At 36.8% G+C, this 26,950-nt stretch overlaps 1 protein-coding gene across 1 annotated transcript in view; it reads left to right on the top strand.

Annotated features, from left to right (window-relative positions):
* Positions 1-23,743, top strand: part of Slc13a1 (solute carrier family 13 member 1) — an 81,577-nt gene extending 57,834 nt beyond the window's left edge. Inside the window, exons 8-15 of the mRNA XM_059256533.1 lie at positions 4,927-5,046; positions 9,408-9,506; positions 9,951-10,052; positions 12,826-12,932; positions 14,476-14,585; positions 20,305-20,466; positions 21,843-21,980; positions 23,606-23,743. Coding sequence (XP_059112516.1) covers positions 4,927-5,046; positions 9,408-9,506; positions 9,951-10,052; positions 12,826-12,932; positions 14,476-14,585; positions 20,305-20,466; positions 21,843-21,980; positions 23,606-23,743 — 976 coding nt within the window. The remainder of the gene's footprint in view (positions 1-4,926; positions 5,047-9,407; positions 9,507-9,950; positions 10,053-12,825; positions 12,933-14,475; positions 14,586-20,304; positions 20,467-21,842; positions 21,981-23,605) is intronic.
* Positions 23,744-26,950: the final 3,207 nt, after the last annotated feature.

Here is a 26,950-nt window from a genome sequence, read left to right as displayed (position 1 = left end):
ATGTATGTCCAGTAGTGAGATTGCCAGATCACGTAGAAGTTGTACTTTCAGCTGACTTAGAGGGCTCTATCGTGTATGCTGTCATTTCCATCCCCACCAACAGTGGGTAAAGGCTCCACATCCTTTCCAACACTTACCATTTGTCTTTCATCCTTGCTAATTCAGTTTTACCTTAAACATCATTTCTCTCAATGCACTATGTAAATAGTCCCCTTTCCCCAATCACTTTTTATTTCACTGCTCAGATTAATTCTCCACTTGTTGCCTGTATGTCATACTTTAGTGTGAGTTTCTTAAGAGCTTGGACCCCATCATGTTAATTTATCTTTGTATCACCAAGAGCTAGAAAAACTGCTACCACTAACACCAATGTTCAAACATAGCTATACATCCCATAGTGTGAGGTAAAAGTAAAAGAATTTTATCAAGACTGATTTTTTTTAGCATAATCGTGATAGAAAAGATAAATGATTACTTTGGATATAAATTTGTATTTATTAAATTATAGAATATGAAGAGCCATGGGAAAACAAATGCTATAGGAAAATAAATCTTTGATAGTATAGTATTTGGCACATTCATTCTAGGTATGTGTTACAGTGATTTTATAGTGCCATATCCCTATGTAGTTATTTATAGCCTTCTTTACTACTCAAGAAAAGAAATAACCACAACAAATTTAGCTTTTCAGGGTTCCCTTGCTTTTTCTTAATGAACTATCCCCAAGGCAAACTTCTGAAAAGCTTCCTTTCAGCCAAATATGCTCTATGGAAGTCTATCCAGTGGGAGCGGGAAGCAGCGCAGCCTGATTCAGGGTGTTATGACAGATGGTAAAAGTGAGGTGAGGCTTTGGAGGGCATTGCTCTGATCCTAATCCATACAGAGCATCCAAGGGCCAAAGGGCTGGACAGGAAAAAAAAGTCATTCTATAACCCAAGTTTAATGTGACTGATGCAATGTTCAGCTTGAGTGTGTCCTCACACACTTTATTTTCCAACTGAAAGTAATAGAACCTCCTGGACATGGTAAAGCATTTTCTTTTCATCTCATCCTATATATTTTTAGATATTTTTAAAATTGTCATTGGCCACTTTCTAATTATATAAACATAAACCAATCCTTGAATTTCTTCAAGGTGGATAAAAATATCAGTTATAATTAAGTTGATAATGCTAGCTCCAGAGGTCAGAAGATTTAAGAGTTTTTATAAGCTCAAAGAAAACTAGGGGAAAAAAATCACAAGTCTAAAGTTGTGAACACCTAATTGCTTCGTGGTAAAAGTATAGATTTATTAAAATTCATGGAAGCAGCACAAGCAAGGCCCCTCTGGGCCTTTACATTACTTAGAATCTGTCTTTAAGAAAAAACTGAAGTATGTAACTTTACTACATACATGTAACATAAAACATTTCATTTAGTTATATGTTTTATTTAAATTTTTTCATACACTATATTTTGATCATATTTTCCTTCTCCCAAATCCTCCCAGATCCTCCTCTCCTCCTTACCTATCCAACTTCAAGTTCTGTCTCTCAAAAGCAAGAAAAAAAATCAAAACAAACAAACAAAAGAACCCAATAAGACAAAATAATAACTTAGAAAACAAAAAGTCCACAGAGAACAAGACCAAAACCAAAACATGGAGTCCGTTTATGTTGGCCAACTACTCCTGGGCCCGAGGCTGCCTTGGGGTGTTGCTGATATGCCCAATGACAGTCCATTGGAAAAGACTGATTTACCCTTTCCTAGCAGGAATCATTTGCAAAAAGCTTCTTGGTTAGTTATGGGACTATGTGTCTACTCCAAGAATGGTCAAGATAAAAATCTATATGATTTTTTTCTATTATTAAAAATATTTTTTTTTCATATAATATATTCTGATTACAGCTTTTCTCTCCCCCAAGCCCTCTCAGTTCCTCCAGATCTACACCCTTTCTGTCTCTCATGGGCATCTAAGAAATAAAAAACAAAATAAGATAAAACAAAAACAAACACATTAGAATAAGACAAACAAACAAATAGACAAAAAAGAGCCAAAGAAAAAGCATGACAAACACATATAGACACAGACACACAAGTTCACATACACAGGAATGGCATAAAAACACAAACTAAAAGCCATAATACATATGCAAAGTACCTGTAAGGTTAAAAAAAAAAAAGAAAAGCAAAAGCTCCAACACAGCACTATGACACAAAGACCCTCCAAAGATGCCTTTTGAGTATGTTTTATGTTGGCTATTTACTGCTGGGGCCTATCCGTAAGAGTGGTTCATTAGCCGGGCAGTGGTGGCGCCCACCTTTAATCCCAGCAGGGAGACAGAGCCAGGCAGATATCTGTGAGTTGGAGGCCAACCTGGGCTACAGAGTGAGTTCCAGGAAAGGCGCAAAGCTACACAGAGAAATCCTGTCTCAAAAAACCAAAAAAAAAAAAAAAAAAAAAAAAAAAGAGTGGTTCATTTCTTCAGTGAGACTCCCTTGGAGAAAATTAAATTTTCATTTGCAAGTGCTTATTAATTGAAGCTGGATTCTAAGTTAGGGATAAAAGCATGTATCCACTTCCCCGCTCACCTCAAGTCCAATCTGATCCAGACCTATGTAGGCCCTGGGCAGGCTGCCTGAATCTCTTTGAGTTCATGTGTATATCAGTGGTGCTGTGTTTAGAAATCCTTGCCTCCTTGGTGTCCTCCATCCCTTCTGGCTCTTATACTCTTTCTGCCAAAGGGGTCCCATGGGAACCCACAACCAGCCCAGACTATTGCCAAGGCTTTTGGTTGCTTTCCACAAATTGTTAGTAAAGCCCCATTGCTGAAGATAACACCTATGCAACTCATTGAACACAGAGAAGTTGAGCTGGTGGCTCCACAGAGTTTTCACCGCTATGGCTAGTGTTCATGCTACTGGAAGGTCCTCTGCATGCTGCCAAAGGAGAAAGGTAAACACTAACACAGCTACAAACCCTTCAGTCTAGAGTGATAACCTATACTCAAAATAAGCTGGTACAGTAGTGGCACAAAGTCTGTGGGAACAGTCAACCAAGATCTGATTTTATTTAAGGCTCATGCTGTGAGACGGAACCCATACCTGACATTGCTTGGGTGGCCAAATACCCAGGACTAGATAACCAAGAGATCTAGAGTAAAACCAAAGGTTCTACTAAAGGACCATAGTAGTAAAATGACTCCTAATGACATTCTGCTATATTCACAAATCAGTGCCTTGTTCAGCCATCATCAGAGAAGCTTACTTCTGTAGTAGACGGGAACAAATACAGAGACCCACAGCCAGGCAATCTACAGAAAGTGAGAGATCTTGGAACATTAGGCCCTAAGTGGGATGTCTCCATCAAAATTCATATGATTTTTAAAAAGTTATGGTCCTACTATATAACCCAGACTGGCCTGGAACTTGAAATATTCCTGTTGCAGCCTCTCAAGTGCTAGCTTATAAGCAGGCCTCTAGGCCTGGATGTACAATTTTCTTAAGCAACAAAATGCAAACTGTTATTTAAATATGTTTTGTGACTTTTCCTGAGGAGATCTGAACAAATGGCTACTCACACGAAATAGGGTACCCAGAACAGGCCAAATAGACAATTCTATTTAAGTTCAACTTAGAGAAACATATTGGAGTTACTTACTTAGAGGAATTTGCTCAATGACAGCTGCACCACTAAAAAGCTCACGCTAGCATGAGTGATGAGTCTGAAATGCTACAACTCCAGAGATCTCGGCTGGACTTGCATGCAGCAATCCGGTCCCAGAACCTCTCCCTGGCAATTGTTTCCAGATCATAACCTTGGAGAGGGGCTCTCTGATTTAGTTTCAGCTTCCTGGACTTCTATTTGTTTACTTCCTAAGTCTCATGAACTTCACTCCTCCCTTCAGGAAGTTATGTTTCAATTTGGAGGAAATTTCTATGAGACAAACTGTAACAAAAATTGAAAAATCTTTACTTTCACAAAGATCTCTGTATTTTGTCATTTCAAAAAGCACTAAAAACAGATTGTTAATTTTTTGTGTATATTTAGATTTTCAACAGCCTTTTGTTATTACATCAAGAGCAAATTAATCAAAACCAATTATTTTTCAGATTTCCAGATGTTCTTCTGTAGTTATAAAATGATTGTGATATGATAATTTATTTAGTATTTAGGCCATATTTTAAAGTAATGAATGTAAGATCACCAAAAGAAGATGTTTGTTATCTTAGCATGTTTAATGGCTGATGTGTTGTTATTATGTTAATTTGAAAGTAAAAAAGCTAGAAGATAAAGAAAAAATCAGATGTCTTACACAAAATATTTTCATCTATCTTATTAGACTGAGCAAAAGCTAGATGAAATGATCTCTTACATAGCCAAGATAGTACTATGATTTTTGGTTAAAACAACAACAACAACAAAAACCCTGAAAAACACTGGAGGAGACAGTCTGAACAGAAAGTTCTTCATAGGTATGAGGATGCCTACCTACTACCTATGGGGAGTGGTACTCAACAGTGAGTTCTTCCCACCTCATCTGTTCCCAGCCTAGCTGATTAGTCTTTGCTTATACCTAGTCTGATGATTTGAACAACAGCAAAACACACCGCTTCATGCACACTTATTCATTTTGTATTTAATGAATATGAGCTACAGTGATAAGCATTTTTCACAAGTATTTCATTAGAGATTGATTAAAAGAATAAAAATTAAAACACAATCATCTTACTTTGGTGAGGTGTAGTATAATTATGTAGTTACAGAATGAGGGCAGGGAATAAAAAAGAATACTAGTTAGCATACACACTGTGTGAGTGCACTCCAGGGCAGCCTTCTCTGCCCAGAGTACAAGAATGATGTAGACTGCTGCTCCTCGCCTCACGACTGTCAGCAAAGACTCATCATGTCTCTCCTCCCTAACCCAGCATCCTCTTTCCATACAGACGTTACCCTGATTGTCGTTGCCTCAACTTCGGATCCTGGTTTTTGTTTTCCTTCCCAATTGCTGTTATCCTTTTACTCTTGTCCTGGATCTGGCTTCAGTGGCTTTTCTTGGGATTCAAGTAAGTAGACATTTTACTTTCATGTGATAAAGGTATCTGTGACCCTTGCTTTTAGCTCTGTATCCGGTGCTCTTTCTTCCCTATGCTGCACATACTATGTTTCCACATTTTTCACACTTAAAACATTAAGATACATGAACATATTTTTAGGATAGGCTGGAATAATTTAAACAATGTTGGCATTGGCAGAGCCTACTAAATACAGATCCAATCGGGTGCCCTTTGAATCTTAAACCAGTGATATAGTAACTGCTCAGAAAGGCATAAGGAACTGATTACATTGTGGTCCCACTTCAACTATCACAGTGAGAAGCCATGTCCTCTGCTTGTTTTAGGATGAATGTCCTTAGATTATCAAGTTACTTTCAACTATTAACATGCAGCGTTTCCTGCTTCATGCTAGCTACAAAGTTGGTAATACCTTCAAAATGTAAAGTAAAATAAAATTTGAGAAGATTCTCTGTGAGGAGCTAGTAATTAGGAGAAGTGAGGTGTCTTTTTGTTGTTGTTGTTTGTTTTTTGTTTTTGTTTTTTGTGTTTTTGTTTGTTTGTTTGTTTTTTGAGACGGTTTCTCTGTGTAGCTTTGCACCTTTCCTGGATCTCACTCTGTAGACCAGGCTGGCCTTGAACTCACAAAGATCTGCTGCCTATGCCTCCCAAGTGCTGGGATTAAAGGCATGCACCACTACCGCCCAGCAAAGTGAGGTGTCTTTATCACTGTTCTATTGCTGTGAAGAGACATCATGACCATGGCAACTCTTATAAAAGAAAGCATTTAATTGGGTGCTTACTTACAGTTTCACAGGTTAGTCCATTATCAACATGGTAGGAAGCATGGCAGCATGCATGGTGCTAGAGAAGTAGCTGAGAGCTATGTCTTAATCTGTAGGCTGAGAGAGAGAGAGAGAGAGAGAGAGAGAGAGAGAGAGAGAGAGAGAGAGAGAGAGAGAGAGAGAGGCTGGTATAGGCTTTTGAAATCTCAAAGCCCACCCCCAGTGACACATTTCCTTCAACAAAGCCACACCTCCTAATCCCTCTAATCCTTTCAAAAAGTTCTAATCCCTGGCAACCAAGTTTTCAAAGATATGAGCCTATAGGGGCTGTGGTAGTTTGAATGTAATTATCCCCATAAACTCATAAAGAGTGGCAATATTAGGAGGTGTGGCTTTATTGGAGTAGGTTTAGCCTTGTTGGAGGAAGTATGCCACCATTGGGGCAGACTTTGATGTTTCCTATGCTCAAGATATCACCCAGTATCAGAGTCCGTTTTCTGTTGCCTTCTAATGTAGACGTAGCCAGCACCATGTCTGCCTGCATGCCTCTATGCTCTTCACCATAATGATAATGGACTGAACCTCTGAACTTGTAAGCTGCCTCTTCAAGTAAATGTTTTCCTTTATAAGTGTTGCTGTGGTCATGGTGTCTCTTCACAGCAATAAAAACCCTAAGACAGGGACCATTATTATTCAAACCACCACAAGAAGTAACTCCAGCTTCTCACAAGACAGACAACTTAGCTCTGCAAGCTCTGCCCATGATCAGTCTCAGCATCTTTCACGGTAAACATCAGGATTTACCTGTAAATTAGGTGAGATCACTTCCAGTACCATGATGTCGACATTTAAGACTACAAATTGAACATGAAACAACCAAAGTAAGATGCACTGGTCAATAAAGAATCACAATTGCCACTAAAATGTCAAATTCTGAATTCAAGAGAATTCTAGTATGCTGCTTTTCTAGGATTGAAGCTGGTAGTTTGGTAAACACTCAGTAGTTGTATGACTGAGATGACAGTGACCGTGAAAACCACAAAGGGCTAATCAACAAAATCTGAAGTGCACCCTGCACTTTCAACTCCTTACACTCCATTAGGAATTAGGTATATCACAAATCATGAAAATATTTTCCTAATAATAAAATATTTAAAATTCATTTTTTATAGTTTAATTTAAATAACCTCAAGGACCTATGAATCAAGCAGCATGCTCTTGTTCTCTAAGACAGCTAAGGGGAGCTCAGCCACTGGGACTTCTTTTGAAAATGGCACAGTACAGTAGGGTATGGTGTCTTATCTGTGGCTATAGTTTCCAGGTCTATCCAGGTAATGACCAACATTTTCCCCTCTCTATTTTTTCATCTTATTTTTTCTTCGTAACTGCCCAATTGTGCTAGTAGTTGGGAGATAGGACCGATGGTTTTTAAAATGTTCTATCCAGATTGTGGAAGCAGCATGTGGCAGTCCTCCTGCTGAAGCAAATGTGTGGAATGTCACTGACTTCAGCAGGTGGCCTTCAGTGTGACAGGCCAGCTGCATACTAAGTGCCCCTCCCTGGAAATCCAAGCTTTGGGGGGCTGGTTCAGTTGTACAGGTAGCAAGATTGGAAGCAGGGAGAATGATCCCCACAGTGGACATGGACACACTGTCCAGTGACTAGCCACTGCTGCTTCATTCTTTGTTCTGCTTTTAATGACTTTAAACAAATACATAGGCACCCTCCATTATTATTTTAATACAGCATGTCACACAGAATTAAAAAAATTAATACAGTAAAGAGCATGTGCTCCTAAAGAGGAACCAAAAAGTCCCTATGAAATGCACTCATTAGGCAACATCCATTAATCATGATCAGTGTTGTATTAAACAGTCCTCTTGCTGTCCACTACTGGTTAAACACGGCAGTTTCATGTTGCAGTTAATTTTTCAGAATCCTTTTGAGTTTGCCAGGGTGTTTACCTCTAAAGGCTCTAGATTGACAAACAGAAATCAGCTGCCACTCCCCTGGCAGACTACCATACATTCTGATTAGTGCTCTGGCTGTTAGCACAGTTAACTCGCTCATTGTAAACAACTCCAACATACAAGAAGCTCATCCATCAGTCTTCTGCATTTATTTCAATGGAGATGTAGACACATCCTCATATGCTTTATTGGTTTCTTTGTTTAATATGAACTTTCATTTACAGCAAAGCAAATGTGGCTTGACCTAACTGTTTACCGTCTGCAGCCAAAGGGACAAAGGATGTATGCAGTGTAGAGGATGGTTTCTAAGGAAAAGTTTTATCTTTGACTATTGTTTTCTCTTCTGCAGATAGTTCTCAAGGTGATCCTCAGATTTGTTTCTTGGAATAATAGTTTTTGTGTTGTGATTAGGGATAAAAGTTTGAGACTGGCATTAGAAACTTAATTGAAATGAAAATTTGGTTAGCCCTTCTCTGATAATAAATGAAACAATATCCAACCAATTACAGTCAGAGGTCATTGCACTTGCATGAGGGTGACTGTGAATGCTTAGGATGGGTGGCTTAAGAATCACAGAGATTCTGCTCACCCAGGTACTAGAGAGGCAGAGGCAAGTAGATTTCTGTGAGTTCAAGGCCAGCCTGGTCTATATAATGAGTTTAGGACAGCCAGGAGTATGTAGAGAGACCCTATCTTAAGCAAACAAAGGACAAACAACAACAGCTAAAGAATCAAGGAAATCCTGCTCCTTCAAAAAGGAAGCATGGAACAATGTTTTATAACAGAGTTACATGGAAAATGATGATCAAGCATGAACTCTATCTGTGTTGGTAATTACTTTCTCACTGTTTCATCATCCTTCTCACTGTCTCCTAAACTACAACTTTGCAGAAGGTTTCTGTGTTTACTGCTCACACAAAAGGACCTAATTGAGCTCCTCATCATCATTCCAAGAGAGAATCCCTAAGAATCTAGTTCCCCTTTTGATTCTTCCTCCAGGGGGGATTTAAAAAATATTACATCTAGAGTTATGTCCCACAAAAATTGTTTAAAGTTTTAAAGATCCTAGACTTCGAGACAAAATCATAATAATAATCACAGTGAAGAGAGGCTACAACTGCAAGCAGCTAAAGGTAGAAATGGAGTGGTACTTAGGCGGAAGAGAACATCTATGTTTCTTTTCTGTCCCTGCCCTCCATGCCTACATAACAAGATGGAACTTCCATGTGTTCAAAACTTAGCAACCAAGATGCTCCATAAATACACATTTTAATGTAACAGAATTATCAAATATATAGCACATACTTATAATTATCATTGTATGGAGACTGATAGAGGTGAGTGGTACACGGAAATATGTGAGTAGTACAAGAGATCTTTGAAAGGGAGTAGATGGGTAGATGTCATGGAAAACAAAGCAAAAATTAGACATGTAGAAGTGAGCAAGCCAGACAATACAGAGAACAGTCAATGAAAGAGATACAGGCACAGGCACAGGGCAAGAGCTCCTGGTATCAGCAGAGAATCACAGCTATGAAACCCTCACAAACATTCTTCCATAAAGGAGGGTGGTGATAGAATAATTTCCTTAACTCTAAAGTTTTCTTACCTGTTTCAGCTTTAAGGAGATGTTCAAATGTGGCAAAACCAAAACACTCAAAGAAAAGGCATGTGCCGAAGTGATCAAGCAAGAATATGAGAAACTTGGGCCAATTAGGTAAGATATGCACAAGTGCACACCACACACACACACACACACACACACACACACACACACACACACTACATGCATGCAAACCCGCACAGATTAAACACATGCAGTTAAATGTAAAGCAAATAATCAAATAATCACGTATTTGCCAGCAAGGATGCCATAACGCTTGACTAAGACCACAAACCTGCAAAGTTCAGTGACTATAAGCCGCTAAAATGAAATACATACCAGTGCCCAAGTAAAATTTGCTATGTAGAAAAACAAAAACAAAATCCAGAGAATCTGAGGAGAAAAGGCCTTTTCTAAGAGCACCCATACTCTCCAAGTAAGAATGTATCATGTTCCCACAGCGGCCATGACCTGTGAAGATTAGCTTGACAACAAACAGCTCAGAGTTTTCCCAAATGTTGGGAAAATAAGAAATGACCACAGCGGGTTTTTCTACAGGTATCAGGAAATCGTGACCTTGGTAATCTTCATCCTAATGGCCTTGCTATGGTTCAGTCGGGATCCTGGCTTTGTTACTGGTTGGTCGGTCCTGTTTTCAAAGTAAGTATTAATGTGAGTCTGGCAGCCCTTCCTTCTGTTCAGTGCCGTGTCACAGCTACATATGTCCTACAACTTTGAAAAACTGCATGAGATGCCCTGTTCATTTTTTTGGAAAAAAATATTTTTATGTCTAATCTTCTTGGGGGTGATGTATTAAGGATAAGTTAAGAAAGCAGAAAAGGATGACCATTTATACCTTGTATAAAAATGAGGGTCCATTAGACATGGGGCTATTCCCTCAGGACAAAGTTAGACATTTGAGCTGCATAGAGGCTAGAATCTGCTCTGGTTAGGATGGTGGCTGTGAAAGCCGCACCCACCTGACTACGCTCTGGAAACTTCTGTTTATTCTGGACAAGTCACTGCACACGCTCTCACTTCCTTTACCTGGAAGTTGGAAGTTACAGTAGCACAGAGAATACTGCTATTTTTTTTCTAGTAAAAGTGATAAATAAATATTGTGTGACATAAATGCTACACAGTGTGTTCTCAGTCTATTTTCGACCAATATGCTCTGGTTCTTAAATCTAGAAGAGTTTCATCTTGGACTTCTGGTCTCACACCCCCAGCAAGAATCCACATAGTTTGGGAGCACAAATCAAAACTGTTTGAGTCAGGTATAATTTGGCCTGATGGAAGAGAGAAACACCGCCTTATCTCAGCCTCACTTTTCTGTTTCACAGGCATTGTCAGTATTTTTTTTTAAGGTGCAAAGGATGAATTCAAATTTCTTATGACCAGCTTGCCTCAAGCAATGCATGAGGTGGGATAGTTTGAAAGATCAGCTTGGTCCTTTTGAATCCTTTAGGCAAAGAACTTCTCGTTTTGATGCAAAAGCATCATCAAATTATTTAAAACAAGCTATTTTCCAATGGAAGATTTGTACTTTGTATTTTTCTAATAGGATTTGAGCAAAACAAACAAACAAACAAACAAACAAACAAACAAACTCTATCTCCCTTTAAAATCTAATGTCCAGCATTATAAACTCTCTCTCTGTGTCTCTCTCTGTCTCTCTGTCTCTGTCTCTGTTTCTGTCTCTCTCTCTCTCTCTCTTTCTCTCTCAACAGTAATGTATTGAAAACATAGCAAATACTAGCAAATAAAAACTAGGAGAAAATCCCAATAGAATATTCAGTATAATCAGCATCTAATTTTTCTTCCTTACAGAAGGATACCATTATTCAGGAGATGTTTTTTGTTTGTGGCAGGAAAACAGGTCTGCTATGAGCAGTTGTTTCTGCTCTCACCCTGCACTGTGAGAGACAGCAATAGGAAAGGGGGAAAGGCTTGAAAGAGGACAGAGCTTGAAAATATAAATAAAACAATCACAAGGCAAATAAAATCTGTATAGGATTAATATTTGATAGTGCTGAGATAACCCAGTTCATAATGAATCAAAATTCAAAGTAATAAATAAAACAATTATAATTTAAAATGTTTTATGAAAATGTCTGTCAACATTTATACCTGGATTTATCTAAAGTGTGCATTCTGTAAAATATATGTATGATGTGCAGATTTTAGGCAGTTACAATTTCTAAAGGGGGTATGATATATTAAGATTTATTGCTACCACCTAATGTTTTCATTCCATCTGTTTGAATCTGGACTGATTTCAATATGTCTTTTCATATAAAACAAAATCCAGTTACATGACACCTGGCCTAGTTTGGCAAAAGCTTAGCCAAAAATTGTAACTAAAATAGAATAATAAGGAAACAATATATTTACAAGGATTGGTCAGGTTTCTAGAACCAATTAAGCCACTGTAGGTTTTGTATGTCTATTTAAGATAATTTTTAAAAAATTATCAAATTGAGAAAAATAATGTACTTCCTTGATTATTTAGATTTTTATGTATAAACTACAAGAGTGTGCACACTTGCATAGCAAATAGGTAGATTGAGTTATAAGATAGAAAAGCAAGTCTTATGATGTACATATTTCTTCAGGCTACAAAAATGCGTGTAGTTGATACTGCTGACATCTAAAGCTGTATTCTAATGATTTGTGTCTGTTTCATTTGTGTAATGTCCAGGTGCCTCTTAACTGCTGAGCTTCCGGGAACCTGCCTTTTTGCTAGAATGGTCTGGCAATTCTTAGCCCCATCTGTTCCCGAATTACTCTTAATTTGCACAGGGCTCATTTGTGAGCATCTCATAAGCCATTCTGATAATTAATCTTCTTAAGTTTCTAGAAGGCAAAGCATCAAATGGGGTTGATTTCCTTTGTAGGTAGGTCTAGTGCCCGCTGCAGAAGCAGGTGTTTCATCCCAGAAACCAGATCAATTTGCTTTCACAGTTTATAGAGGAGTTTGAGGGGACATTAGCAACAGCATGTCTTCCTAAATTCAATAGAATGACATTATAAATCAATGACGCGGGTCTTTGCCGAACTCCAGCAACTGCTTAAACCTCAATTCTCTGACATTACAATGAAAAGCAATATTAGAAAGAGAAAACTGGTTAACACACCTGAAGGTTTACCTGAACATTTTGCTCTGTAGGTCTGATAAGGTGTCATCTGTTTATTTGGTATTGACAATATGAGAAATGTATTGAACTATTAGGGATGCATTATGAAATGATTGGTCCTTATAAGTTACATCACTTCATTGGGAATCTATGTGTTTTAGAACAGATTTTCCACAGTAAATGACCTATATTTATTACCACTTCTATTTAATTATTATTAGCATAATTAACTGATATCTTATCTCATGTAACTTCTTCATACCATTTTTAATGTACACATTTGTTTATATTTTTAGGTACCCTGGTTATGTTACAGATTCAACTGTTGCTTTAGTTGCAGGACTACTTTTCTTTCTGATTCCAGCTAAGGAATTGACAAAAACTACATCTACGGGAGAAATTGGTTGAGTATCATTTCTAATACTGAATTTATAGAAATTAAAATTCCATAAGCTTTAGTTAGCACATAGGATATTAAAAATGGCCATGCCAGCATAATCTCTATCTTAGCATATCTCACTTATATCCTGAACCCCCTACTCAGCCAGTGTTTATCTCTACCTACAGGAAGATTTACTAGAGTTTGCAGAAGTGAAAAGTAGATTTCTTTTTATACCCAGGTTCCAGTTCTTCTATGGGGAATACAACCACATACCCTGCCAAAATCAGAATTTGGCTAACAAGGAAAGAAGGATTTAGAGTCACATTTTTGTGATGTGACCTCAGTAATAATTTTGAGGACCCAGAAAAAGGGTGAATTTCACGAGAAAGATTACTTACAGTTTCACAGAAGTCCTTGAAGAAACAGAGAACAAGTCCCATGTGGACATAACCTGGGGTCACAACTGGAAAAGTTACTCAGTAGGAGCACTGACTGTACTCACAACCCATGGACAAAGAAGTACACACATCTGCGGGAGCATGCATTCTCCTACATGCACTGCTTACACACGATTCATTCATGCCTGTGCTTTCAGGGGCTGTATTTCCCTATGTTACATACATAGGGAAAATGGTTATAACAGTTTGGAAACACAGTTTCATGTTGGCTGCTAACATAAATAGCCTGACAACAGAACACCATAAAGAAGGGGAGGCTTTGGCTTACTACCCTGGGCACAGTCCATCATTGGGTAGACATGAAGGCAGGAACTTCAGTCACCTCACATCCACAGTCAAGAGCAAAAAGAAACAAATACATTCATGATTTTGAAGCTTCTTCTACTCATAAAATCCAGGGCTCATCAAATGAAATGATATGATGCGCAGTTGGCTGGGTCCTCCCACATCAATGAACAGTCAAGACAGCTCCCCACAGACATGCTCAAAGGCCAAACCAATCAAAATCATTTTTCATTGAGTCTCCCTTCTTTGCTGATTCTAGATCATGTCAACTTGACAGAGTTCAATACACCGTCCTATAGTAAGAGTGGAAAAATGAGTCAGTGAATGACTGGTATTACTAATGACAACATCATAATAATTTATCTAAACGTACCTCAAATATTATCTGAAGGCTTTGTCCAAGTTACTTTCTAGTAGTTTATTGAAGTATTTTTTTTATGTATATTAGTGTCTTCCTGCACCTATGTGGATCCCTTGTGCCTGTAAAGTTCTGAAGAGAGGGTCAGATGTAGAACTGGAGTTACAGACAGTTGTGAGCCACCATGTAGATGCTAGGAATTGGACTCATGTCCTTTGGAAGAACAGCCAATGGGCTTAACTTCTGAGTCATCTCCCCAGCTGCAAAGTTATAGCATTTTTAATCATTATAATACAATATTCCACCTAAGGTCAGTGGAAACTCAAAGTTGAGATCTAATCGCTGCCTTGAAAACAGTATCAATATTGTAAGTTTCTTGTAAAATGACTATTCAGGATAATGATAAATTTGTCAGATTTTCTTATTTTCAACAATATTTAATTGTAGGGTTTTTGTTTTGCAGTTGCTTTTGATTACTCTCCCCTGATTACTTGGAAAGAATTCCAGTCATTCATGCCCTGGGACATAGCCATTCTTGTTGGTGGAGGTTTTGCCCTGGCAGATGGCTGTCAGGTAATGCTCAGTGTGTAAGATATTTAACAATTAACTAGGTGGTTGAAAAGAAGAATACAGACACACTCAAGCTTTGGGCATATTCACCTTTATCCTCTAATTTTAATAATGCAGAATTCAATAGCCATGCAGTATCCCACACAGATGAGGTGAGTTCAGAGTCCAAGAACTTTTACAGGCTACAAGCATAAACAATAATGCTATGGTGTCTCATCATGTCAAAAAATAATGCAAAGAAGATTTAAATTCTTATTCCATGGTATTATATTAGTAGCTTAGTAAGAGCAAAAACTTAGATTAAAAAACATGATTCCTAATGGAACATGTTTGTTTGCTTGCTTATATTTTTACATTATTTCATTTGGAATTTGTGTGGTTCTTGAGTTTCAATTCAATAAGCCATCATTTTGTCATTGTCAAATAAAGAAAATAAAACATAACACCATAAATAAATATATCTAGTGAATGAAGTCCAGAAAATTTAATGTGATAATTTCTAATATATTATATCCACTGTCAGGAAGAAATGAAACCATCATGAGTTAGACAGATGGCCACTTCATTGATCTATTCACCAGCTGATACAAAGCAAGCTCCTATCCCTTCTAATTGCCCTGGTCATTGCAGATTTGCTAGAAGAAAATTATCCTCTCTAAAATTCTTGGGCACATTTATATACAAACAATGTCGAATGCACTCCGTAAGTTATATATATATACATATATATGTATATATATAATACATATGAATAATAATATATAATTGAAGAGGAGACCATGAATCTAGTGAGGGAGACATGGGAGAAGTTTGAGGAGGGAAGCCTGGGAGTGGTGTTGATGCAGCATCAATGTATAAAGCTCTCAAAAATTTTTTTGAAAAAGCCAAGAATATCCTTCTGTCTGACTACAAACTGTTCACTTATGGGTTTCATGGCTTTCTTTAAATACTCAGAGCTTATTTGCATCCATTTCCATACTCAGTCACAAACAAGAGAATGGCAAGGGAGGAGTTGTGAAACGTCCCCTGGCTTCTTAGAAGTCATATGTTTATGTATTTATTTCAATTCTCGGGACAAATTGTTACCTTTTCTTCTTGATAATTTGTTAGGAGAATATTATTTGCTTCTAACTTTATTACTAGTTTCTGTATAGTATTTAGATTCTGAGCTTTAGCAATAGGATTTAGTAATAACTGTAAGTTTTGGAAATCATCTCAATTCAGAGAGCCTTTTGCAAAATTGCTTTAGGCTTAGATTTGCCTTGCCTCATAACCTGTCCAGATAAAAATGGTAGAAATATAAGACAATAACGATTTTCTTTTCTACTATTTCAGCAGTAATGAGATCTGAATTCTCAGAATAAATAACTGCCATCTCTATGTCTGCTGATTTGAACTGTGAGGAAAGCAGAATCAGAAAGTCTGGCATTCATAAGAATTTTGCTCATCTGTCCTCAAAATATGTCTAGACTGGATTCTAGACACTCAAAGTGGCTTTGAAAGCATCGACCAGACCCTAGAACAGCCAAATCTGAGGAAATGAAAAGGTGTGGACTTAGTCGAATGCACATGGCTCTCTCAGTGGAAAAATTAGGGAAATCATGGAGGGAGGACTAATTCATTATAAAAATCCTAGTAACCAGAATCTGCATTATACAAGAATTTCCAGAAAAAAACTATTCCTGAGTAACCAAACTGAAGTCATCAGCTTCCCAGAAAAAAAAGTCTGTACACAAATATGACCCTAAAGGTTGTTTTTTTTTTTTTAATACTAGGAGACAACTTGAAAAACATTTGTTCAAAGTCATAATTTGTCTGGCAAGTGTCTCAAGCCAGGGAATATTTCTAATTGAAAGAAAACATGAGATAGCAATTATGCACTATTTACCTCATGCTGTGACTCTCTCTTAAATGCTCTGATTTGTTTTAAGATGATTGATATCCCACAAAGTGATAGACACTGTCCAACTCTAACCAGTGAATAATTTCTTTATTGTTGGTTTTTTACGTATTCCTCAAATGCTTTTTTGAAGATAACTCTAAAAAATTAAATACTGTTTTCTCAAATATTCCTAAGCTCCCAAGAACATAATAATAATAATGACAAAAACTCCTACCAGTCTTTAAAGGTTAAAAACTGTATAGTACAGTCAATAACAAGCAAAAGGTGTTCAAAACCACACACAATAGAAGGAAAATATTGTAGGAGTAAATGGTTTTGTACAAGTAGATGAAGTACATAGGTCAGAAAATGGAAGAGTCCTCAAAAAATTACGTGATTTAATAGTAAGATCCTGAAAGTGAGAAGCAATTGGAAGCAACAGATCATATTGTAAGCATGGAAGAAGCCAGAGTTGGATATTAAAGATGTTTTTAAAAGCTTCCAAGGTTATGCGAATTCTTCAAATCTATCCCCACTCATGAAGGGCCACAGAGTCTTTAGAAAATTGCCTTATTCTGTAGCAAAGTTGAAGCATCATCTTCATCAACAGTCCTTGCTTATCAGCAAGAGCTTTAAATCACCATTTAATAATCTCTTTAAATAAAAATGAGTAAGTAGTCAAGAGTCACGAGATAGTTGGGGGAAACCCCATATACTATAACCAAAGACAAAAAAATAAAATGAACGTAAAAACAAAAAGAAATGGAACAAGGAAAAGGTGAAGCGAATGACAAAGCAAAAAACACTTTAAATTTTGTCACTGGTACCTCAAAGAGACATAAGAAATATTAAAGATATGAAAAGTAAAAGAAAATATCATTTAAAAAATAATCACCAGGTAATCCTCTAAAATTTAGAATTATATCAACTTTATATTTAAAAGTCAGCAACACTGTTCAAAGATAAAATCAAAATATATCAGAAATACAAAAAAAGTATAAAAGACAGTAAAAACTGAAAAGAGATGACTGTCCAGTGCCAAGTGATCAGCCTACAACATATACATACAAGCAACACTAACACTCTAATATATATACATATATATATATATATATATATATATATATATATATATATATGCACTCATGTATGTGAGTCTGGGTATGTGTGTGTATAACAATAATAAAGAAGGGAGCATGAATTTGAGAGGGGATGGGGGGCATGGGAAGGGTTGCAGAGAAGAGAAAGGGGGAAATGATGGAACTCGTTTTAATTAAAAAATAAAGTAAAATTGTGAAAAGATAAGAAAACTAGAGCACTAGTCTACAAACTCCACAAGAGTCTGTTTAGAAAGAGAAAAAAAAAGTGGAAAGGAAGGCCATTTCTAACAACAGCACAAGTAATTTCTCAGAAGCGAAGCCTCCAAGATGCTTGGCTAAGAGTGCTATTAAGAGGTTCATGCTGGAGGAATTCATGAAGAGTCCACATTTTAGATCTCAGAATCTTGAGGTGGAGATAGAATCATAATGGACTCCAGAAAGAATCCCAAACAAGTGGTGCATTACTCTCAATCAGACCTAGATAAAACATACTCTTACTTCATCTGCTAGGAATCTATGTCCTTGTACTTCAGTTTTTATACTTCTAACCACTATACTCAGTATCCATACCCATATATGTATTAATCTATAAAGCTAATATCCAAACCCATCTATGGCTCATTGGATAAAATGCTTCCTCTCTGAGCTTGAGGAACAAAGTTCAAATCCCCAAAACCTGTGTAAACGGCAGGTGGGTGTAGTAGCCCTCTGTAATTTTAGAGCAACCTAGATAGATAGATTAGCCATATCAGTGGACTATCGGTTCAGCTGAGAGAACTTGCCTCCACATATAGCATGAAGAGCAGTCAAGACTCTTGACATCAAACCCAGGCTTACACACACACACACACACAAACATGTGCCCCCACACATATAAACACACACAGCACAAATATACAAGTGCTAAAATACAAACAAATAAAATAGTTAATTCTGTATATGAATCAAAACAATGAACAATACAACTGATATCTAGTGTCCGTGTCTGCGATGTTTATATTCACTTTGAAACTGAATTTACTACTTATAACCAAAGTTTCTTCTGATGCATAGCCTAGTTTGTCATGAGTGTAATCTCATAAAAGGTAGATTTTTTTTCTTCTAGGGGGAAAAACAGAGTAGCAAACCTATTAATCAGAGTGCAGGCAATTTTTGGACTACATGCAATCAAAGACCAATATTCAGTCAATCTAAAGAACTCCACAGTAAAACAAAGAAAATAGATTACTAGCTTAACATTGCTGAACAGTTTCAATGATTTCAAAATTAGAATTCTCAAAATCAGAACCAGAAAAACAGTGTGAAGAGAAATGAAAGAATTTTCAGACCTATAGAGGCTCTGCAAAAGTGCCTTCCGTCCAACAATCTCAGCACATATGAAAGGATGTGCTTCTCCAAATGAATGGAATGAAGGAGGGGTTCCCACAAAGCAGAGTGGTGAGACAAGGAGGAAGTTAAGTAAGTTTAAAATGAATCTAGTCCAGATGGAGTGGAGGGAGGCTCTATTCCAGGACAGACAACTTGAGGGAACATGAACAAAACAAACCCACTTACTCCACGTGTTTGTTTGCTTGTTAGATAGGTCCCCAGATAGTTTGAAGAGCGTGATGAATTAGTGATAGTACTTAGAAAACTAAGCAAACAGAATAATGTTTTCTTTGGAAAACAAAGGAAGTAAATATAATCTTAGATAGTTAAGTGGCTCAGCAATGAACAATATTTATATAATTACAGCAGTAAATATCAAATATTGACTTAACTAAAGTATTGCTATTAATGGAGAATTAAAGGGTAGAAAATATAAGTATGATGAATGGTATAAGAAAACATAATCCTCAGGTAACATATTAAGAAATCAATAAATAATGTTTCAAGTTGAAATTTTAAGAAAAAGCATAATTAGAATGTTAATTTGAAAGATAACTATATTAATACCTAAATATCAGTGTAAATAGCTAACAGCAGTTGAAAGTTCTTGCTCGGGGGGTACATCTTAGGAGAAGAGAGAGGAGCCTGAGGGCTTCCCTCTTCTTAAAGCTCTATAGTCTATCATGACTCATCAAGACATTTACATATGTTAACTACATAAAATTAAAATCTAATTGAAAAAAGCATAGAGAGACCATTTAAACTTCTTAAAGCATGGCAATAGTATTAAAATAATTCTGAAAACTTGTCCATATCAAAACTACCAAAAAACAAGAATATGGGAAGTGATATTTCAGAAACTAACTCAGTAAATACTTTGTGTGTGTGTGTGTGTGTGTGTGTGTGTGTGTGTGTGTGTGTGAGAGAGAGAGAGAGAGAGAGAGAGAGAGAGAGAGAGAGAGAGAGAGAGAGAGAGAGATTAAATTGCAATTCATTAAAATGAATGGAACAGTAGTGTATCTTGGTCTAATTGTGGGTCTCCTAGCAGTGAGATCAGGACCTGTCCCTAATGCTTGAGCTGGCTCTTGGGAACCTATCCTTCATACTAGGTTGCCTCGTCCAGCCTCAATACAAAGAGAGGAGCTTAGTTCTACCTTAACTTGCTATGCCATGCTTTATTGACACTCATGGGAGGCCTGCCCCTTTCTGACCAGAAACAGAGAAGGAGTAGATCAGGGAGCAAAAGGGAGGCAGAGGGAGGGAACAGGAGGAGAAGGGGGAAAGGAAACTGTGGTTGGGATGTAAAATTAATGAAAAAAAATTAATAAAAATGAATTATGTGAATAATAAATACTGCAAATTTGTTTTTTAGGAATCAGGACTATCTAGCTGGATAGGAAGTAAATTATCTCCTTTAGGTTCGTTACCAGTTTGGCTAATAATCCTGATATCTTCTTTGATGGTCACGTCTTTGACAGAGGTAGCCAGCAACCCAGCTACCATCACCATTCTTTTCCCAATATTGTCTCCTTTGGTGAGTATTACATTTATATTGTTTTCCTCGAGAGTAGGTTTTGTTGTTGTTTTGACTGTAAGTTCTCATCCTGCGGTATGGAGTTTCTTTAGGCCCAAATGGACCTTCTGTAAGCAACTTATATGGTCTTTATCTGCACCAGGTGACATTTGCTCAAGGGAACTATGTTTCACATTCAAGTAGTATAATCTTTAGTAAACAATTTACCTTCTCTCTGTCTGGGTTTTTGTTTTGTTTTGTTTGAATTTGCAAATGTGAAATCATTCTGGATCCATTGCAGCTATAAGATGATTCATAGTTCCTGGCATTTAAAATATCTCCCTTCAGAACAGTGTTCCTAAGTTTCTGAAAAGTTCTTCCTATAAGAGATGGACAGATGAATGAGAATGAGAAATAGTCCTAATCATGAGGCCTAAATACCTTAGGCAGTTCTCTGATGCCCAGGAAATAAATGAGACAATTTGCTAAGAGAGGTGGAAAGACCCCCTTTTCCTTGCTCCATAGCAATTATATGAGATAGCTTCGTATGAAATGTTTTTCTGATTTAGGTGAATTATTTTGGTGAAAAGAAAGCACTTTAAATTAAGAATTGTTTTAAAGAAACAACCAGGATAGTCTCTCTGAACATGCTTTCCAGACACTCCACAGGGTTATTTACTCATAGACTTGAGTTGCTGCTTCAAATTAGAAAAGAACATAAAGATTATTTATCAATTGCTTATTGGCAAGAAATTACAGGCAAAATGTCATCTCAGCTTTCTGTTTTTATTTAGTGAAATTAAGTTTTTAGAAAATTATGAAATGAGTTTCAGATAATAACAATTCTTCTTAAGTAATGATCACTGAGGAATTTCACATTTCTCACAGAAATGATTGAACTAGTAGTACACTGAAAGTCTCTAGAGACATAGGCACCCAGGCCTCCTCCTGATTCTCTTGGGTATCAGCTGCATGCTTGATAATTTCTTTGGTGTCTCTGACCTCAGTGACATCATCTATTATTTTGAGCTAGACTAGCCAGCTTATAATACTCTAAAATGTTTAAGAATATACAAAGATATTATATTATATAGTATATCATGTGTATGTATATACACCAATTATATAATAAATCATTTTGGTTTTATGTAGTTTCTGAGATAAGTGATACTTTACTTTCTAAATGAATAATAATATAAAGGTCTAAACACATAACAGTAATCATAGAAATAAGAGACACTTTAAAATTCTCCAAAAAGTTATAAATTATGCAAAATTTTATGCTTTTAGATTTCAACTTGGTTCTGGGAAAGTATTTTGCAATAAGTTTGTGTGTTTTCATGTTTGGTGCCCACCCTCAGCACTTGTATTCACCTCTCCTTTGGCTTTTTCCACAGGCTGAAGCCATTCATGTGAACCCTCTGCATATTCTGCTGCCTTCCACACTCTGTACATCATTTGCATTCCTTCTGCCAGTTGCAAATCCACCCAATGCTATCGTTTTTTCATATGGCCACCTGAAAGTCATCGACATGGTAAGTCAGCAGCTGAAAAAACAGGATGTCCCCCAATGCACCACTCTACCTGCTGGCCCAAACAAGCGCTACCCTTGCACTCTAATCAACCACTGAGAAAATTAGAGTTTGAAGTCTGTTTCTAAAACTATGTGCATGACTGGTCATAGAATTATTTTTAAAAAGTGGACATGCCATTAGAGTTTATGATCATAAATAAAGATGTGGAATGTATGAGCACAGGTGTGGGGAAAAGAAAAATGACACAGAATTTCTTAACATGACTTCTTCAAATTATGGCAAGATTAGGATCCAACCTAAGGCAAGAAGAAACAGGGTCAAAAAACTTCATCAACGAAAACAACACTACAGTTCTCTACTACAAATGATTATGAAATATTTGCTCTGAATAAGACACTGCCCAGTGCCTGAGGAAAAGTCTCTTTCCTTTAGATTCTAACATTGTAGGGTCCCTGTGAGAAACAAAGGCAAATTTAAGTGATAGAACATACATTTTGTCTCCAAATACAAAAATAGTGGTATCTAAGAACCAATTTGAGAATATTCTAGTTTTAACCCAAACTCATCACCAGTTTCCAACCCAACCCAAACAAGAATACAGTCAAAGTCAATTCTCTGAGTTTGCTACATACATGGAGTTACAAGATGTATTCCTGTTCCTTCTTCCCACCCAGATTGCTATCCCTGCGTCCAAGCAAAATAAAACTTCTTGGAATGTTTCTATATACAAGGCACATAACATCTTGTTGGAAAATAGAATATATTTAACATAAAATATGACATATATGTATACGTGTGTGTGTAAATACAAAAAGACATGCAATAAATGAGTGGCTTGCATGGACAGAGAAAATGGTCTCCATAGTAATCATATTAAATATTTCCCTTTTGCTTTGGAAAGCCATTTTTTAAATGCAGACAATTCAGGAGTAGCTAAACTTTCACTTCAAGGGGACAAACTATGATTGTTTGAGGCTTTGCAGGCCACAGAGTCTTTGTCACAATTACCCTCCTCCACTATTGTATCATATAACCAGCCAAAGATATTATACAGACAACTGAGCAAGGTTATGGTCTAGGGGAAAAACAAACAAACAGTAGTAAGAAAAGCAATTTAAGAGCAGAGGTTGACAATTTCTAATGTGTAAAAAACTATTTTGAGATTGTTCAATGGACACTAGAAGTATTATGTAGGAGTTTCAAAAACAGCACCACTAAAGAAGAGGAATATCAATGACAGTACAACTTTTCCAATAAAGAATGGCTGCGTGGGAAACCAATAATGTCAGGTGATCCTGAAGAATACAGTTATCACACGGCATTCTGAAACCTATCCACTGAGAAAGAAGATCATCAATCTCCAATTATACCTTGACATACAAGGGCAGATTGACTTACATATATTCCTAAGAGAAAGCCTTCTGCTGCTGTCAAAATGATAGTTGGGGACAGATTCTCATTTGATGTAAAAGGAAGAATATCCCTACTTGATGATAATCACAAGTTACATAGGTCATTGAGGGTGCATGGAAATCAGGTTTATGCTTTGTGTGAAGCAATTCTGAAATCTTTGTACAATTTTTTTCCCCTGGGAGACTGAAATTCCTGCTTTCTCCCTTTTCTAGGTTAAAGCTGGACTTGGAGTAAATATTTTGGGAGTTGCTGTGGTGATGCTTGGCATGTTCACCTGGATTGAACCTATGTTTAACCTCTACGAGTACCCTTCCTGGGCTCCTGACTTTCTTAATCAGACCATGCCATGACAAGCACAAAATTGCCACCTACTTCATGGTGACTTTTGGACTTGCTAAGAATTCATTGTAAGATGTAGCTGTATATAACTGACACATGTAAATCAGTGATATAGTCATTACAGTTCCAATGCATGCCTCCCACTCGCTGTCATAGAGTCTATGTCTTTTGAAATACAGCCAAAGAGCATCTGCATGCCTTCCTCCAGAAACCCAAGGTTGAAATTGTGTTGGCAGACTGTCTACATGCTCTTTCTCCATAAAAATGGTGCCAATGACCTTTAAAGCAGTTAGGCCATTTGCCACATCTTAAACTTGGAGTTCAATGTAACATTTCAAACATCAATTTATTATTTGAAAATCTTCTTATGAAACTAAAAGCAGAAAATAAAGTATAAAAGTAAATGAGATACTTGGATAAATCATTTCTATAGTGTCTGTCAAGGGAATTTGCTAAAGAACCAAGCCGTGATCATGGTGTAATCAAAGTAAAGTGTGTATTTTTATTTATTTATTGAAAAGTCCAACTGCATTATTACTAAGGTGTAGGCAAGATGAATTGAAATTATAATAGTTACAAATTCCAAAATCCATGAATCTGCTTAATAGTGGAAAATTCATAATGATTAATTTATGTGTGTCCATATAAACAGGCTACTATTTTATGCTTCTGTGCTGAGCAGTGCATTGTGAATAGTTATGAATAAGTGAGTTATGATTTGTAGTATTTTTGCAGTATAGTTAGAAAGCTATGCATTAGGGCGATCCACACATTGATGCAATGTATAACTTTTGCATCTGTCAGCACAGAATCACAGTCCTTCGGATTCTCTCTTGCTTAGTCTCATAGAGGAAAAAAAAAAACTAAATAAGGCCCTAGTTTCACAAACCCTGGGTTGACATAAAAATTACTGTAACACGAATCTTAAAAGGTCTTATTAATAAAAACAAACCTGGGGCCAGTTATTGGAGTGAATGCTGGAAGATCAGAGAAGCAGAACAAGCCATAGACATCTCACCTTGCCAATTCCTCAGCTGATCCTGTTTCCTCAGACTGGAAGCCTTTGAGTCCTCATCCAAATGGATCTCAGCTGAACTGCTGCTCAAAAGCCTAAAAGCTTAACCAGGCTCTTGTTCTGGGTCCTCACGCCTTATATACCTTTCTACTTTCTGCCATCACTTCCTGGGATTAAAGGCATGTGTCGCCATGCCTGACTGTTTCCAGTGTGGCTTTGAACTCACAGAGATCCAGATGGATCTCTGGCTCCAGAATGCTAGGATTAAAGGTGTGTGTGCCAGCATTTTCTGGCCTCTATGTCCATCTAGTGGCTGTTCTGTTCTCTGACCTCAGATAAGTTTATTAGGATGCACAATATTTTGGGAGACACAATATGTACAAAGTTTGAAGATCATAAACAGAAGCATACTAATTTCTCTCTAGTATTATGATAACGTTGCTTAACTTCCTTTGGAGGGACCTGTAGCCACTTTGTCATAGATACTGACTCTTCATTTGGGTTAACAGATGTCTAGTAGGTGACCATAGCAGGATAAAAACATTTAAAATCCTTTCTTCAGATTGTTTCCATTACTTTATTCTAATTAAATTTACTTTTATTTTAAAAAGAAAACAATATATGAAAAATGAGCCATTAGTTAAAAATATTACAGCATATAGATGAAAGTCACATAATTCCATTGTATAAATACTAAAATGAGATAGAAGTAAAATACAGAAAAATTAAAATGATATACTTGACAAAAGAGAAAAACTACTTATGATCAGAGGAAAAAGAAAATCAGCCTCAAAGTACATAGACAAACAAGCAATAAGACGGAAAAAGGAAGAAAGATCTTTGGCATTCCAAACCTGGACTAACAAAAAAAAATTATCAAAACCAAAATAATCTGCCCAGTTAGGAAAAGATTGAGGTGTTAGAAAATAGAATTATCCTGATAAAAATGAAATGAAGGCCAAAAATACACCTTTGCTTTTTAATTCTCATAAGCACATTTCTTGATGTTAAAGACCTTGTTTGGAAAATTTTTTAAAAGATACTTGAAATTAAATACCAAGAGAGTTCTAAAAATTGATATATCTTTTTACTAACTTTTTATTATTTACACTGATTTTTAAATTTAAATATATTTTGATCATGTTCTTCTCCCCCAAGTTCTCCCAGATTCTCTTCCCCTCCCTACCCACCCAACTTTAAGTTCTTTTTCAAGAAACAAACAAAAACCCAATACAACAAAAGCCCCAAAACTAAGTGGGGGGGGGGGGAACATTACCCCAAAAGAAAAACAAACCACCCATCAAACTGTAACCAAACAAAAGTATGCAAAACAAATGAACAAACAAACAAAATGTGGAGTGGGTCATATGTTAGTCATATACTCCTGAACATGAAGCCTGTCCTGGAGTGGCTGACATAGCCAATGCCACTCTACTAGAGAAAAAAAGATTTACCCTCTTCCAGAAGGTATAAGTGACAGTTCACTTGTTAACCTTTACCCTGGTGGCTAGGTTTTCATTCACGCATTCGTTCATTCATTCATTTTTTGAAATATAACAAAATATAATATAATAAGATAAAACAAAAACTATCACATTGAAGTTGGACAAGACACATCCACAAAAGGAAAAGAACCCAAGACAAGGTTCAAGAACCAGATGCCCGCTTTTTTTCATGCTTGGAACTGGAAGCCATTGTATGTACACAGAAAACCTGGTGCAGACTTTTGCTGGCCCTGTGCTTGCTGCTTCAGTCTCTGTGTGTTCATATGAATTTTGATCATGTTGATTTAGAGGGCCCCCCCTTTTTTTTAGTGTCCTCCAACCCTTCTGGCTCTTACACTCTTTCTGCTTCCTATTCCATGCCCAGAGCTCTGAGGAGAAGAATTTGACGGGAGATCCCATTTAGCGCGGAGCGTTCCAAGGTCTCTCACCCTCTGTGTAATGTCTGACTGCAGGCCTCTATAATTGTCCCATTTGCTCCAGGAGGGAGCTTCTGTGATGATGGCTGAACAAGACACTGATATATGAGTATAGCTGAATATTATCATCATTTTATCACAACTTTTTTTTTCTATGTTTAGACCAGTAGTATTTGATTTTAGCCTAGGTCCCTGGGTTATCTAGTCTCAGGTTCTTGGTCACTCAAACTGTCAGGTATTTCTTCTAAAATAATGTACAACTAATTGTCTATCTTCATTACT

Source organism: Peromyscus eremicus, chromosome 3 (assembly GCF_949786415.1).
Source record: "Peromyscus eremicus chromosome 3, PerEre_H2_v1, whole genome shotgun sequence".
NCBI lineage: Eukaryota > Metazoa > Chordata > Mammalia > Rodentia > Cricetidae > Peromyscus > Peromyscus eremicus.
The sequence above is the reverse complement of the archived record's forward strand: the minus strand, read 5'-3'. Positions and strand labels throughout refer to the sequence as shown.